The sequence below is a fragment of the Palaemon carinicauda genome, chromosome 21 (genome assembly GCF_036898095.1).
Source record: "Palaemon carinicauda isolate YSFRI2023 chromosome 21, ASM3689809v2, whole genome shotgun sequence".
Classification (NCBI taxonomy): domain Eukaryota; kingdom Metazoa; phylum Arthropoda; class Malacostraca; order Decapoda; family Palaemonidae; genus Palaemon; species Palaemon carinicauda.
Window position 1 is genome coordinate 3,858,493 of NC_090745.1, and position 17,855 is coordinate 3,876,347.

Genomic DNA, 17,855 nt, shown 5'->3' on the forward strand with positions numbered 1-17,855 from the left:
ACGTCTAAATTCCAACCAGGTGTAACCAAACGACGCTCCTTCGTGGTCTCAAAAGACTTAAGGAGGTCCTGTAGATCTTTATTGTTGGAAAGATCTAAGCCTCTGTGACGGAAGACTGATGTCAACATGCTTCTGTAACCCTTGATAGTGGGAGCTGAAAGAGATCGTTCTTTCCTCAGATATAAGAGGAAGTCAGCTATTTGAGTTACAGAGGTACTGGTCGAGGATACGGATACTGACTTGCACCAGTCTCGGAAGATTTCCCACTTCGATTGGTAGACTCTAAGGGTGGATGTTCTCCTTGCTCTAGCAATCGCTCTGGCTGCCTCCTTCGAAAAACCTCTAGCTCTCGAGAGTCTTTCGATAGTCTGAAGGCAGTCAGACGAAGAGCGTGGAGGCCTTGGTGTACCTTCTTTACGTGTGGCTGACATAGAAGGTCCACCCTTAGGGGAAGTGTTCTGGGAACGTCTACTAGCCATCGAAGTACCTCGGTGAACCATTCTCTCGCGGGCCAGAGGGAAGCAACTAGCGTCAACCTTGTCCCTTCGTGAGAGGCGAACTTCTGCAGTACCTTGTTGACAATCTTGAACGGAGGGAATGCATATAGATCTAGATGTGACCAATCTAGGAGAAAGGCATCTATATGAACTGCTGCTGGGTCCGGGATTGGTGAGCAAAATATTGGGAGCCTCTTGGTCATCGAGGTTGCGAAGAGATCTATGGTTGGCTGGCCCCAGGTGGCCCAAAGTCTCTTGCATACATCCTTGTGGAGGGTCCATTCTGTTGGAATTATTTGTCCCTTCCGACTGAGACAATCTGCCATGACATTCAAGTTGCCTTGGATGAACCTCGTTACTAGTGATATGTCTAGACCTTTTGACCAGGTGAGGAGGTCCCTTCCGATCTCGTACAACGTCAGAGAGTAGGTCCCTCCTTGCTTGGAGATGTACGCCAAAGCCGTGGTGTTGTCCGAGTTCACCTCCACCACTTTGCCTTGAAGGAGAGACCTGAAGCTTTTCCAGGCCAGACGTACTGCCAGTAGCTCCTTGCAGTTGAAATGCATTGTCCTTTGACTCGAGTTCCATATTCCCGAGCATTCCCGACCGTCTAATGTCGCACCCCAGCCTACGTCCGATGCGTCCGAGAAGAGAACGTGGTTGGGAGTCTGAACAGTCAGGGGAAGACCCTCTCTTAGGTTGATATTGTCCTTTCACCAAGTCAGACAAGACTTTATCTTTTCGGAAACCGGGATCGAGACCGCTTCTAGCGTCTTGTCCTTTTTCCAGTGAAAAGCTAGATGGTATAGAAGAGGACGGAGGTGTAGTCTTCCTAGTGACACAAATTGATCCACGGATGACAGCGTCCCTACCAGACTCATCCACAGCCTGACTGAGCAGCGTTCCTTCTTCAGCATCTTCTGGATGGATAGCAGGGCTGGGGGCTGATCGTCTTGTTGTTCAGCAACGTCCTCATCAGAGGGTTCCTCATCCGAAACTGATGAGGAAACGGCAACGGAGTGGGCAACGTCTGGCTCGCTGAATCCGGTCGCACTGGTGGATGCGTGACAGAGCCGGACGCAATATCATGGAACTGCTGCACAGTCTGTGAACTGTCAACAACCATGGGTGCGCGAGGAAGCGCAGCGTCAACCCGAAACTGTCTAGACCGTCTGGGTTGTGCAGTCAACACCCTACCGGGTTGCTGAGGTTGACGCACTGCGTCACAACAAGTCACCTCTGCTGGTGGTTGAACGTCCTGAACGTCAACAACCACCTCCGAGCGTCGCTTAACGTCAACGTGCGGCTGGCAACCCACACTGGGTCGCATCGGTGGAGGAACCACCTCAACTGGCAGACGCGAGTAGGTTACCTCAGCGTCAACAGGGCGCACAACCGACCGGTTGGAAGGTTGTTGGCCAGAAGGTTCTTCTCCGCATTTAAGTCCTCTATCAAGGACGCAAGCTTGGACTGCATGTCTTGCAGCAAAGCCCATTTAGGGTCTACGGGAGCAGGTGTGGCAACAGACGGGGTTAGCGACTGAGGCGGAACCGTTTACCATCCCTCTGAGAAGTTGACCTGTAACAACTTGGAGCGTCTCCTGGCTAGGCGCCAGGGAGAGTCTACCAGAATTGAGAAGTCTATCTGGGCAGAGGCATGAACTCCCAAGCCGAGAACTTCCCTCGTGTCATATCAGACTCTCGCTCTATAAACCAGTTTAAAAGAAGGGAAAGCAAAGGCTGTATCCCCCAAACTCCTCCTGGTGAAAAACCAGTCGCCTAGCCAACGTAACGCTCTCTAGGAGAGCGAGAGAGCACTAGCTTAAAAACAACGGCTTCGAAGTAGCTAGGCCTAGTGTAAGCTCTGACGTTTAGGCGAACGAGGAGCAGCAGTTACAAGATCCGGACGAAGATCCTTAAAAAAATCATCATGATTTAATTAAAGTCCATAGGAGGCTAAGCAGCTTAAGGCTCCTCTCCATCTGACAGAGTCCTCAAGGGAATATCAGTAGGAGGGAGAACAGCAACTTCCTCATCTACAGGAACCTTGTCCGATAAAAGCTGAGTCTCTCACTGGTGCATTAGTAGCGGACCAGAACGCAACGTCATGTAACTGCTTGACAGTCTGTGAACTGTCAACAACTGAACTGTCAACCACAACAGGTGCGTGAGGACGTACAGCGTCCACTCGAGACTGCTTTGACTGCCTAGACTGAGCAGTCAAAACAACTCTAGAATGCGGAGGTTGACGCACAGCGTCAAAACAAGTCAACTCCGATTGTTAGTGAACGTCTAGAACGTCAACAGGAGCATCAGCAAGTGGCCTAACGTCCAAATGCGGCTGAAAAACCACACGAGACCGCATCGAGTGTGGTTTTAAACAACCTGACTGACGTGATTAAGCTACGCCAACGTCAACAGTAAGCACAAAGGAACGTTAGGTTGGCTGAAAGCCAGGATATCGATGAGATAAACGGCTAGACTCAACGGACTAATCGGCAGAATAGTCTTCCATAAGGGAGGCAAGCATATACTGCATGTTTGCCATACAACCCCTTAAGGATCAACGGAAATGGTTGTGGTAATAGACAAGGGTAACGTCTGTGACCGCAACACTTTGCCTACAAAAAAAGACTTTCGGAGTCTGTGTTACGCTTTTGTTAGGCGGCGAGCAGTTATCCGATGACTGCATAGGGTCAGAGCTGTCCTAATGGCTGTAACCAGGACGCTGGACCTGTCCTGAAAGGACTGACTTTCGCTTAAGGGCTTCGAAACCTTGTGACAGGTTTCTTATGCGAAAAGCCTACGGATGGCGAGGAGAAACAACGTCTCTCTCGTCTTATGGTAGGGGAGATCTTGGTAAGAAACACCCGATACCATTGAGGGAAAACGTCTGTTCGTTGGTCAAGGCCTCTCGAACCCATAAGTCGTTTGACATTACTTCTCCCCTGGGCTTGGGAGCTTGCAAGAGGTCCCGGACTAGGTGAACGACAGGCACGAACAGACGAACCCTCGGACGCAACACTGTAACACTTTGCGCCTCGGACGCAACACTGTAACACTTTGCGCATATCACTTTATCACTTCGATTTTCTGTTTTGCACTTATTTCTACCTGAAACACGCAATTCTACCCTTCATTAAAAGGTAGTAATTGCGAAATTAGTCGTATAATGCAAGCTCATAATACCAGCAAAAAACAGAAAACATATTTTAAGATAAAAAGAAAAATCAGTGGCTGGGAAAGAGACTAAACACTAGTTCATATAACTACGTTTTCAATCTCTCACCGCACATAGCCTGGGGACGAGAATAAAAACCTAAAAACGTTTTATCCTTCCTCCCCGTACAGAGACTAGGGACGAGAGTAACACGAGAACAACGTTACCCGCTTGAACGGAACGTTTTCTCTCCTCTCTCTCCCTCCGTCTCTATCTCTCTCTCTCTTTCTCTCTTGATTTCGCACCTAAGAGAAGAGCCCAATTATATATCGTCAAAAAAACATGTTATTTGACTAAAGGAAAAAACTGAAAGGTTTTTCAAATAAAAAGTTCCTTTAAATTAGAATTTAAAACATTTAAGCTAAGAAAGAATGAACAAAACGTCAGAATCGATTTACTCTTACTGCAAAGTGAAACCGTGATACACTCTCTCTCTATCGTAACGATAGAGCGCATGTTGAACGTCCTGAACGTCAACAACTGCGTAGCATAAAAAACTAAACGTTAGTTCATCTTTGAAAACAGTACGAAGACTATCAAAGAAATTCTTTCATAAAATATTACATTTAAAAAGTTTTAAATCCTTTAAAAGCTAAAGACGATATAAAGGGCTCAATGTTGATTAACTTCAGTTTCCAAGTTAGGACCGCCTACTCTCAGGAAAGGTCTATATAAACAAAGCATTAAAATTTATTTTATATGTTTATAAAAAATGGAAAGTTAATCGAAGAGGCCTAATAAAGGCGGAGAGATATATATAGAGGAAAATCTATAACGTGATAAGATAATTACTAAAAGCCTAAACACACTTCCGTCTAAGGGAAGGGTCGGCCATTTAAAAGTGAAAGAAAGTCCATACTCTCTTTGTCACCATAATTAAATCTATCCAAAACGAGTTCAAGTTTTGAAATGAAGATAAAACACCTGCATAGCGAAAGCTCAAAACTAGAATAGTGTACTTCACCAATAGTTGTGAAAACAAATCCAGTTAGCAACAGCGAATTAGTAGGTCTTGCCGGTAGCCCGACAGAGAGAAAATTGAGTTCTTTGTTTACATTGAGTACTGAGTACCTGCACGACAGATGGCGCTGTTGAAGTACACCCCCTACCTGCATAGCGATCGCTGGCGGATTTTTAACGTAGAGTTTTCTGTCGAGCAACAGAGTTGCAGCTTATATAATCACCGGCTAAGTTAAATATTGAAAAACTGCAATTTACATTTTTTAAGCATATTTTTGAAAACTTTATGTGAAACTTCAGGTATTTTTCAAAAGAATGAGACCAACCTGACCTCTTTATGACAAAAATTAAGGCTGTTAGAGCAATTTAGAAAATATATATTGCAAAATGTGCTTGAAAAAAAAAACCGCCTGGGGGTTAAGGGTTTGAAAGTTCCAAATAGCTTGGGGGTAAAAGGGTTAATACATAGCTATGTGACTAATGGATTAGAATATAAAAAAGTAATATATCTTAAGTGTAACAGAGAAATGGTCCCAAATCTTGGAACAATACCTGAGGAAGTAAAATAAAATCCAAAATAACAGGTAAGAGGATAGCAAGACATAGTTGATTAAGGTTCACTATGTTCAGGAGGAATCACATTCCCTGCTGCCACTGTAGCAAATATAAGGCTTCCAGAGGTTTTAAGCAGTGGCGTTTAAATACTGTTGGAGACTTCCGGCCTATATATTTAGTAAGTCCAGTGAAGTTCATAGTAATTAATTGAGGTAGCTACAGCTCATATATCATGGACGTGAGGGAGTGATGTGGGAATGATTCTAGGTAGCCCGTTAATGAAATGCAGAATCTTCTGTCTGAGTCCTTTCAGGATGATGGTTCTTCACCTTCTCTAATGGGTAAGGGCCCCGAGGACTGAACGGGAGATATGTTTAAGTAGGCTTCCAGAGTGTTTACTGGACATAAAGATGGGTCCTGCGGAAGTGGGACAATCTTCCAGGGGAACCGTCTGTCCTGGGGGTCCTCATTTTCGCTAAAAATCTTTTGTCAGGGGAAAGGAGTACTTCCCCTGACGAGAGAAATTCAATATGACCTGGATCTCTAGACAAGGCTGAAAGTTCTGATATTCTGGCGCCAGAAGTCAGGTTCATTAAGAACAAGGATTTCCTAACCAATGGAATATAATGGCAAGTCTCGTTAAGAGTGTCTGAAGCCAACTTAAGTACGTCATTCAGAAACCAGGAAACTGAGCTAGGGTGAGTTGATGGTTTCAATCTGGCGCAGGTTCTCGGGATGGATGAGAAGTATGAATCTGTAAGGGCAATATTAAAGCCAATTGTAAAACCTTCAAGGCTGACTTAATTTGTGGTAATAGTACAAGTCGCTAAGTCTGATTCAAATAAAATTCTGAAGAAGGTTACTGTCAGATTCATAGTCATCGTCTCAACCTTTGAGTCCCTTAAAAACTGGCAAGTTTCATAACAGCCGAATCATACTGTCGAAGGGTGGATCCCCTCTTATCTGATTCTAAAAATAACGTATTTGAGGATCAATATCTGCACCTCTTGAGCTGCAAATTTCATAAAGTCCAGAAAGGTAGGGCATTCTGAATTTGAGGAAGCTAACACACAGCGAGTTGTACTGCTTGTGTTAGTATTGGATTGGGGATCTGTCGAGGTGGAGACCCAGTTCCACCAGAAGGGGAAACCCGTTGTGCTTGGGCCAGATGGGGACTACTAGAGCAACTTGGCCTTTGAAAGTCCTGAACTTGTCTAACACTTTCATCGACAGATTTATTGGTGGGAATAGGTAAATTCTCTCCCAAGTGTTCCAGACTAATGATAGTGCGTCTGTGGCGTAAGCCCGAGGATCCGGGCTGGGAGCTACGTAGCACTCCAGTTGTAGTTGGACTTTGTTGCAAACAGATCTATCTGGAGATCCGGAACCTGAGAAAGAATCCAACTGAAGGACATTGGGTCTAGTGACCACTCCGACTCCAGCGGAGTTGTCCTCGAAAGTGCGTCCGCCACTATCTATCTAGAAGAAACCTGATATGTTGGTTTTTGGCTGGAGCCGGTTGCTTAAGGTCAAAAATACCGCCATGGCCTCTAAAACATTGATATGAAGTTGGCGGAATATTGTCGACCATAGTCCCATTCCGGAAGATGTAAAGAGTTACCCCTACCTGAGAACTCCCAATGATTTGCTGCGGATTTACCTCCTCGGCCTCAAGAGTAGCTGTTGCGAAAAGTTCCTCTCGAGCTAGCGCCTCTGGGGCGCTGGTAACCCTGGAAAGCACCCTGAGTTTCAAAGGTGGGCCTAAGGGCTGGGGAAGTAGCATAGGAGGTAGTTGCTACTTGGGACTGAGGAACCAGCACGTATTGCTGTTGGGGTTGACCCTTCGAAGTGAAAGGTTGACTCCCTTGTGCCACCGGGATGGTTTGAACCACCTGTTGGGACTGCCGGTTTGGAAGGAATGGAAAGATCTCAGACTCTTTCTACCTCGAGATTGGTTGCTGGCCGGTTCGAACTTGTGCTTAGGGACTAAGCCCATCGAACCTTGAGGCTCTGATTGACCCTAGCAGCTCCAGACTGGGGCTTTAATGAGCTTGTTAGGCTCATGTCTGATAGTGGCCTCAGACAAGACATGCCTACAGCAACGACGTCTGGCCGCAAAGAAGTCGTAGGAATCAGACAGTAAGGTTTGAAGTAATGACTTCGTCAAGACCTTAAAAGGTGGTTCTTCTTCATACATTAAAGAGGTCTTTTCTGCCATTGTAGCCGAGTTGATATGTCTACTCAGGCGCATACAGGCTTCGAGCTCGAGGCATATCAGAGATTCCGGAAGCCTGGGTAGCCACTCACTGAACTGAATGGGAGCACAGTCAGCGCTTAATTTACTCGATGTGAAGGTCGCCGGGGCGTTAGTCCAGCAATCGTGATCCCCCAGGGACAGGAGGGAGGTCGGATGCGTTTCCTTCAGCTGCGGTAACGGCTTGTCCTCGTTTATTGCCTGCTGAGCAAGGTCCGATATCTTAGTGACACACGGAGTAGGGGTTTACTCCTCCACTAGAAACATCGTGTACGGGCTCTTGTGAGGTGTTAACGTAGTGTTAACACACTCCCACTCGTTTAAGGGCCGGACCCAGGTGGACTGAGCCTGCCCCTTTGGGTACATTTTGGTTTCTTTGGGGACCTTGTCAAACCTTACGAGTGTCTCCTCGGTAAGGCATGCGAAACCAGAGAGAGGGAACTGTAGACCCGGCGGGTAGAATTCAAAATCTTCTACAGTCCGGGTGCCAAACCCTTCGATGGTTAACATACCATCTTTGAAGGGAGAGCGCAAGGCCCCCTTCCACGGATTGCTTTCGACGAATTCCGGGAGCTTAGAGGCATCCGGGATGATATATTGTGCTGTTGAGGTAGCCCATAACAAATGAGACCCTGTAAGAGGCTATCTGGTTTAGCACTCTCTCTTCCCCCTAATGGGCAATAATTCCATTCAATTGTCAAGTTCACAGAGGCACCAGGAATCTTCCATCCTATAATTCGTGGTGACTCGGTATGTGACACGAGGTTTGAGCCAGTGAGCTACAGAGGTCCGTAATTTATATATATATGTATATATATGGATAAATATCAGCACAACATCGTGTTCAAATAGAAATAAATTTCTACCTCATCCCTGGGATCGGTCGCCGGCCTCTTCTAATGAAAGGTCAGGTTGAAACTAACCATGCCACGAGAGGCCATGCATCAATCTGGAAAGGGTTGCCGGATCGAAAGGAGCCTCCGGGGTCGTAGGTTTCAGGCCGGGCTTCGCTCTCGACCCAAGAGAAGTCTTAACTGGTTTGGTGATTTGGAAGACCTGTGAGTCTTTGGTAGGGCTGGCAGGTAGCTTTAACTTTAGGGACAACGGGACGTGGCCCGACATCAGCCACGTGCTTCCTTGAAAACCCTAAAAGGAAGAGACACAGGGTCTCTTTGCCCTGACACTCCAGGCAAACCCGCCAACCCAGATCTAAAGAGTCGCCAAGGTAGAAGAGACTGCGAGCTCCGAAAGAGGGTATATCGTTACTAATGAACAAGGTAACTCCGTTGGGAATGTAAAATAAATAGATCGAGAATAAATGTTTAAATCGATCAATCACAAAGGAAATAAAATGAAAATCCCAAAATAATATATCCGAAGTTATAATTATAGATAGTAACGACAGGGGCACCTACAGTGTCCCATAGTAGGGTAGTAACCCAAAAAGATCCGGGTGTTCCTAATTCTTAAAATAGACCGGTATGAAACCGGGACAAAAGGCTATGAACAAAATTTCGGACCGGTATAATAACCGGGGAGAAAACTTTCATAAATTAACTGACATTGTCAAAATAATTCCATAAAAGGTGAAGATTATCAATGAAATAATATTGTCATAGCGCGAAATATACTATCCCGTCGGTACTGGGGAAGTATAGAATAACATAAAGATACATAAGTATCCCATAGCAGGTCAGTAACCTAAAGAGATCCGGATGCTCCGAATTCTTGAATTAGACCAATATGAAATCGGGACAAAAGACTATGAACAAAATTCAGATCGGTACGGTAACCGGGGAAAAAACTTATCATAAATTAACTGACTTTGTTAAAACAATTCCATAATAAGTTAAGGTTATCAATGAAAAAATATTGTCATAGCGAGAAATATACTATCCCGTTACTACTTGGGAAGTATAGAATAAAATAAAGATACGTGAGTGTCCCATAATAGGTTAGTAACCTAAAAGGATCCGGGTGTTCCGGGTTCTTAAAGTAGACCGATATGAAACCGGGACAAAAGGCTATGAACAACTCTAGGACCGGTTTAGTAACCGGGGAAAAACTTATAAATAAACTGACATTGTTAAAACAATCCCGTAATAAGTTAAGGTTATCAATGAAATAATATTGTCATAGCTTGAAATACACTATCCCGTCGCTACTTGGGAAGTATAGAATAAAATACAGATACGTGAGTATCCCATAATAGGTTAATAACCTAAAAAGATCCGGGTGTTCCGGATTCTTAAAATAGACCGATATGAAATCGGGACAAAAGGCTATGAACAAAATTTCGAACCGGTATAGTAACCGGGGAAAAAATTATAAAAATTAACAGACATTGTTGAAACAATTCCGTAATAAGTTAAGATTATCAATGAAATAATATTGTCATAGCGAGGAATATACCATCCCGTCATTACCAGGGAGGTATAAAATAAAAAGGGATGAAAAAGGATGCAAAAAACAGTGATGAATAAATATAATCAAAACTAGTTCCGGGGCCGGGGAACAGGGTTGGTAAAGTAAACTTAAAGTAACTTAAAGTAAACTTAAAGTAACCGAAGATACATCCTTAAAATACATAAATAGAAAACTCCAGTTATGATCTAAAACTAATGTCTGTAATTGAATAGGGCTCCCGGAGGGAGGATATTAAGCAAAACTGTGTCAGTGTCAACAGATCTTGTATTTAAGAGCCCGAAGGCTCCGATGTCTGATGACGATGGGTACCACGGGAGAGCGCGGGGGGAGCCAATGGAACCCCCACTACCCAACCGGAGGTACCGAGACGAAGGTACATAGTAGGGTAGTAAAATCCAAGGGTAAACACAAGAAAAAAACATGTTGGACTTAATAACAAGTGCTATAAAGGAGTGACGTCACTGGCGTGGGTTGGGTTAGTGGTAGTAGTGTTGAACGGCACCTCGCTGTGGCGGGGATTTTGAAGAGGAGATATCTAAATAGTGCGAGACCTCTGGTTGTGAATTATCACGCCCCAGTATTTTATACCGACACCTTATATAGGTGAGCGAGCTGGGTTCAACCTGGCATTCCTATGCTTTTTTTCTCTGGTAATATATAGCAGTTATATTCCTTAGAAATAGTGCTCTAGGAGTATTTCACTGGGCGGCACAGGTCTCTCGCCCAGAAATAGATTTTTCCTTCGTCAAAATCCCTTAAGTGTAACAATGATATATCAAAGTGTTAGAACTGATGGTCATTGTTAAAAGAAAGGTTTACTCATCATCATCATCTCCTCCTCCTCCTGCTCCTACGTCTATTGACGCAAAGGGCCTTGGTTAGATTTCACCAGTCGTCTCTATCTTGAGCTATTAATTCAATACTTCTCCATTTATCATCTCCCACTTTGAGCTCCATAATCCTCAGCCATGTAGGCCTGGGTTTATTTATAGATTTATCCTGCAAGAGTGAAGTACTTACCATTTACTAAGGCAAGAGATACACCACATGGGTCTGCAGTAGCAGGAAACGCAGCTTCCTCCTCCATCTAGCGCTTCGGTATTACAACGACGATTGAGCTTCACGTTAGCTGCAACTTCCATACAGCCAATACACATATCTACATCCTATAAAATAGTTCCAACTATTAAAATGAGGCTTAAAAGCTAAGCGTATAAATTTTAATTAAGAGTATACTCAATTTTAGAGCATATGTTATAAATATATAGTAATATGGAATTGCTTAAAATAACTTGATATTAAAAATGTATAACAGTGTATATTAAGTATTAAAAAAAAATGCAAGAGCACTGTTTGCTGTAAGAATGCATACTAGCACCTTCTACAACCGTGACATCAGAATACAAATGTAAAAAAATAAAGCAAGTAGAATGTCATGCATATCAGAAACAGATGAAATACAGTACATCGATTTTCAAGAATTGGTTTATATTTTTGTATCTATCAAAGATCTAGTACAGTATGTTAGTTTCTTGGTAATAGTCCCTCGTAAGGAACAAAATGTATGAAATGTTTGAATAACATTCAATATGCAAAGTTCACCCTGTAGGATATATCATGAACAAAATGTACCCAAAAGGATACATCTTCATAACAGACAAAATGTACCCGACCTTCTGGTGGAGAATAGCTACCATATTGGCCGTCATATCCTCAATAATTCCTCATCGGCGACTCTAACTCAAGCTAGTTAACCACTTTTACATTACTACGGTTTGTTTCACGTAAGAACAAAGATAAGATTCATCTAATACACAAACTGTATTCATCTACATAAAGTACATAAATAAAATGTGCCCTCTCAGACAAAATGTATCAAATTTATAAAATACATAGTACCTAATACAGTATTACCCCACAGACAAAATTAACATTGCACCAATAGAAAAAACATTACAGAGTAATTTAAAGGGAGAGTGATGGAAATGGAGGTACAGGTAACGAGAAGGAGAGGGAGACCAAAGCGAAGGTGGATGGACTGTATCAAGGATGACCTTCAATCAAAAGGATTAACCAGTGATGAAGTGGAGGACAGAGGTAGATGGAGAAAGCTGGCCAACATTGACCCCACATAGAAGTGGGAAAGGATGCAGACAAAGAAGAAGAACGAGTAATTTAAAGGCCGCTCATGAATGGCAGATGCAAAGGACAGTGATATTGCTCTATCTAGCAGAACAATGCCCTGGAGACTGACCATATTATATACTTATGATCAGCACCCAAGGCCCCTCTCCACTTAAGCTAGGCCCAAGGAGGGCCAGGTAATGGCTACTGATGACTTGGGAGATAGGCCTATAGGCTCCCCCAAACCACTATCCTTCACTCACAAGGATGCCGAGGTTGCAGCGACCATAGCAACTAACGAGTTTGAGCGGGACTCTAACCGTAGTCTGGCATTCACCAGTCAGGGACATTACCACATCGGCCACCACAACATTTTATCCATTGAATTAGTTTTATACATGAGGTATATTTTTTCTATAGGGTACATTTTAGTTACTTGGTATAGTTGGCCATTTTGGTGCATTTTGTACTGATACTAATCAAATACACAGTATCTAATACAGTATTACCCCACAAACAAAATTAACATTGCATCAATAGAAAACACATTACAGAGTAATTTAAAGGGAGAGTGATGGAAATGGAGGTACAGGTAACGAGAAGGAGAGGGAGACCAAAGCGAAGGTGGATGGACTGTATCAAGGATGACAAAAGGAAAGGGTGAAGTGATGTTTGGTGAAATGTCTGGTTGAGTGTCTGGGTTACAGTATATGGAGTTGGTGCGAGAAATATTTAGCTAAAGGTAAGGAGGTGTATGTTGCGTTTATGGATCTGGAGAAAGCGTATGATAGAGTTGATAGGGAAGCAATGTGGAATGTGATGAGGTTATACGGAGTTGGTGGAAGTAAGAGGCGACTAAAAGGGACGGGACGAGGGGGCTAGGAACCTCCTCTCCTGTATCTACATCCTGTGAGACATCGACAAAGAGATGGAGCTGGGGGGAGAGTGACTGCTCCCCGCACTCTAGTTTTGGGGTGTTTGAATGTGTGTGGATGTAGTACGATAGAGAGTAAAAGATGTGAAATTGGAAGTATGTTTAGGAATAGAAGGATGGATGTATTAGCCTTGTGTGAGACGAAGATAAAAGGAAAGGGTGAAGTGATGTTTGGTGAAATGTCTGGTAGAGTGTCTGGGATTGAAAGGGGAAGAGCGAGAGAGGGTGTGGCTTTATTGCTGAGTGAATGGATGACAGGTAAAGTAGTGGAATGGAAGGAGATATCATCTAGGTTAATGTGGGTAAGGGTTAGGTTGGGTAGGGAATGTTGGGCGTTTGTCAGTGCGTATGGGCCAGGTAGTGAGAAAAGTGAAGAAGAGCGGAATGAGTTCTGGAATGAATTAACTAGGTGTGTAGAAGGACTGGGTAGAAGGAATTATGTAGTTGTCATGGGCGACTTAAATGCTAGAGTGGGTGCTGGAGAGGTAGGTGTGATTGGGAAGTATGGCGTACCAGGTGAAAATGAGAGTGGTGAGAGACTGGTAGATATGTGTGTTGAGCAAGAGATGGTGATAAGTAATAGCTTTTTCAAAAAGAAAGATAAAAATAAGTATACATGGGTAAGAGTGGCAAATGGAAGAGTAGTTGAAAGGGCATTAATGGATTATGTGTTGATAACCAAAAGAATGTTTGGAAGATTGAAAGACGTGCATGTGTTTAGGGGTATGGCTAACGGTATGTCTGATCATTTTTTGGTGGAAGGAAAATTAGTTGTAGCAAAAGAATGGGGGAATAGAGTAGGTGGATGTAAAAGGGAGGTAGTGAGGGTTGAAGAGCTAATAAAACCGTGGGTAAAAAGTAAATATCAGGAAAGGTTGAAAATGATATATGACGAAGTGAAAGTAAGAGAAACTGGCAATTTAGAGGAGGAGTGGAAGTTGGTAAAAGAAAATTTTGTTGGGATTGCAAGTGATGTGTGTGGAAAGAAGGTTGTTGGAGGCAGCATGAGGAAGGGCAGTGAATGGTGGAATGAAGGAGTGAAGGTAAAAGTGGAAGAGAAAAAAGGGGGTTTTGAAGAATGGCTGCAGAGTAATAGTATAGAGAAGTATGAAAAATATAGAGAGAAAAATGTGGAAGTAAAGCGCAAGGTACGTGAGGCAAAGAGGGCAGCTGACCTGAGGTGGGGTCAGGGATTAGGTCATTCATATGAAGAGAATAAGTAGTAGTTTTGGAAAGAAGTGAAGAGAGTAAGGAAGGCTGGCTCAAGAATGGAAGAGACAGTGAAAGATGGAAATGGAAGGTTGTTAAAAGGAGAGGAGGCAAGGAAAAGATGGGCGGAATATTTTGAAAGTTTGCTGAATGTTGAGGATAATAGGGAGGCAGATATAATTGCTGTTCCAGGTGTTGAGGTACCAGTGATGGGAGATGAGAATGAGAGAGAGATTACAATAGATGAAGTGAGGAGAGCACTAGATGAAATGAGAGTAGGAAAAGCATCTGGTATGGATGGTGTGAGAGCTGAGATGTTGAAGGAGGGGGGTGTGACTGTACTTGAATGGTTGGTGAGATTGTTTAATATGTGTTTTGTGTTGTCAATGGTATCAGTAGATTGGGTTTGTGCATGTATTGTACCACTATATAAGGGTAAGGGAGATGTGCATGAGTGTTGTAATTCAAGAGGTATTAGTTTGTTAAGCGTAGTTGGAAAAGTGTATGGTAGAGTATTGATTAATAGGATCAAGGATAAAACAGAGAATGCAATCTTGGAAATACAGGGTGGTTTTAGAAGAGGTAGGGGTTAAATGAATTAGATTTTTACAGTTAGGCAGATATGCGAGAAATATTTAGCAAAAGGTAAGGAGGTGTATGTTGCGTTTATGGATCTGGAGAAAGCGTATGATAGAGTTGATAGGGAAGCAATGTAGAATGTGATGAGGTTATATGGAGTTGGTGGAAGGTTGTTGCAAGCAGTGAAAAGTTTCTACAAAGGTAGTAAAGCATGTGTTAGGATAGGAAATGAAGTGAGTGATTGGTTTCCGGTGAGAGTGGGGCTGAGACAGGGATGTGTGATGTCGCCGTGGTTGTTTAACTTGTATGTTGATGGAGTGGTAAGAGAGGTGAATGCTCAAGGGGTTGGACGAGGATTAAAACTGGTAGACGAGAATGACCATGAATGGGAGGTAAATCAGTTGTTGTTTGCGGATGATACTGTACTGGTTGCAGACACAGAAGAGAAGCTTGGACGATTAGTGACAGAATTTGGAAGAGTGTGTGAGAGAAGGAAGTTGAGAGTTAATGTGGGTAAGAGTAAGGTTATGAGATGTACGAGAAGGGAAGGTGGTGCAAGGTTGAATGTCATGTTGAATGGAGAGTTACTTGAGGAGGTGGATCAGTTTAAGTACTTGGGGTCTGTTGTTGCAGCAAATGGTGGAGTGGAAGCAGATGTACGTCAGAGAGTCAATGAAGGTTGCAAAGTGTTGGGGGCAGTTAAGGGAGTAGTAAAAAATAGAGGGTTCGGCATGAATGTAAAGTGTGTTCTATATGAGAAAGTGATTGTACCAACTGTGATGTATGGATCGGAGTTGTGGGGAATGAAAGTGATGGAGAGACAGAAATTGAATGTGTTTGAGATGAAATGTCTAAGGAGTATGGCTGGTGTATCTCGAGTAGATAGGGTTAGGAACGAAGTGGTGAGAGTGAGAACGGGTGTAAGAAATGAGTTAGCAGCTAGAGTGGATATGAATGTGTTGAGGTGGTTTGGCCATGTTGAGAGAATGGAAAATGGATGTCTGCTAAAGAAGGTGATGAATGCAAGAGTTGATGGGAGAAGTACTAGAGGAAGGCCAAGGTTTGGGTGGATGGATGGAGTGAAGGAAGCTCTGGGTGATAGGAGGATAGATGTGAGAGAGGCAAGAGAGCGTGCTAGAAATAGGAATGAATGGCGAGCGATTGTGACGCAGTTCCGGTAGGCCCTGCTGCTGCCTCCGATGCCTTAGATGACCGCGGAGGTAGCAGCAGTAGGGGAGTCGGCATTATGAAGCTTCATCTGTGGTGGATAATGTGGGAGGGTGGGCTGTGACACCCTAGCAGTACCAGCTGAACTCGGTTGAGTCCCTTGTTAGGCTGGGAGGAACGTAGAGAGTAGAGGTCCCCTTTTTGTTTTTGTTTCTTTGTTGATGTCGGCTAACCCCAAAATTGGGGGAAGTGCCATGGTATATGTATGTATGTACTAATCAAATTGTCTTACTAGGGTATATTTTGCCTACTGATACTCCTTGTCTAGTATTTTCTTGTTTGGAATCATTGATAAAAAGGAAACTTAACCTACTGCACTCGACATACTGTACAATTAACAAGTTGAGAAGTAAAATACACTACAGTACTGTATATCTATTCACCAGAATCAGTCTATATTGCATAGGCTAAGTTTCTCCATACTGTATATGGACTGCATCAGCTGATAGACTCTGATTTCTTGCCTTTGTGCATATAGTGAATTTACATTCATGTACTATTGCAATGTCTATAGATGGTGTTAACAAGAGTTTCTGTAAAATATAACAGACATATGACCAAAACTGTACAATGGAACTTTTATTATTTCAATACTACTCATCATCTCCCACGCCTATTGACGCAAACGGCCTTGGTTAGATTTCGTCAGCCGTCTCTATCTTGAGCTTTTAAATCAATACTTCTCCATTCATCATCACCAACTTCATGCTTCATAGTCCTCAGTCATGTAGGCCTGGGTCTTCCAACTCTAGTGCCTGGTAAAATCATCAAAGCCACCGGCTTTGGGACATTTAATTAAGAAACAGGAAAGATTTCCTCTCTCTCCGCTCCTAGTTCTAACCAGTATTGTACTTCATATATTCAGTGTATTATGGATCTGTAAATTCCTTAATATCTTTACATCACTAAAAGGGAAGAGGGAGTCAAATAGATAATTACCCGGTAAGTACTGATAAGATATTTCATTCAAATCGAATGTATTATTATTATTATCACTACCTAAGCTACAACCCTAGTTGGAAAAGCAGGATGCCAAAAGCCCAAGAGCTCCAACAGGAGAAAATAGCCCAGCGAGGAAAGGAAACGAGGAACAAAATACACGAGCAATTAAAATAAAATACTTCAAGAATAGTACCAACATTAAAATAGATCTCTCGTATAAAACTATAAATACAGTACTTAAAAAAAAACAGAGGAAGAGAAGCAAGATAGAATAGTATTTCAGAGTGTACCCTGAAGCCAGAGAACTCTACTACAAGACAGTTCAAAACCATGGTACAGAGGCTATGGCACTACCTAAGACTAGAGAACAATCGTTTGATTTTGGAATGTCCTTGTAGAAGAGCTACTTAACATAGCTAAAGAGTCTCTTCTACCCTTAACAAAGAGGAAAGTAGCCACTGAACAATTACAGGACAAGGGTTAACCCCTTGAGCAAAGAAAAGGCACTCTCAGCATTGTCAGGTGTATGAGGACAGAGGAGAATGTGGAAAGAATAGGCCATACTATTCGGTGTATGCATAGGCAATGGAAAAATGAGCCGTAACCAGAGAGAGAGAGATCCAATGTAGTACTGTCTGGCCAGTCAAAGAACCCAATAACTCTCTAGTAGTAGTATTTCAATGGTTGGCCGATGCCTTGGCCAACCTGCTACTGTACCTACGATTATAAAGAATCTTACCTGGTGGTCATCATGGTGACTACTGAACTCTTTTGGAGGTGGGTATGGGATGGAGAAAACATTTGTAAATCTAAATTACCACACAAACCAACATTATACAACTTGTATTAAACTAACCGAAGGAAATATGAAATATAAAAATGAATGTTCACTGCAAATACCAACATATTTAGAGAACTTGAAGGTTAT

The 17,855-nt window shown here is 43.0% G+C and overlaps 1 protein-coding gene across 2 annotated transcripts in view; it reads right to left on the reverse strand.

Annotated features, from left to right (window-relative positions):
• LOC137615162 (E3 ubiquitin-protein ligase TM129) overlaps nt 1-17,855 on the reverse strand; it is a 54,098-nt gene that overhangs the window by 16,841 nt on the left and 19,402 nt on the right. For both annotated transcript variants that reach the window (XM_068344799.1, XM_068344798.1), the window contains exon 6: nt 10,933-11,078. In XM_068344799.1, coding sequence (XP_068200900.1) covers nt 10,933-11,078 — 146 coding nt within the window. The remainder of the gene's footprint in view (nt 1-10,932; nt 11,079-17,855) is intronic.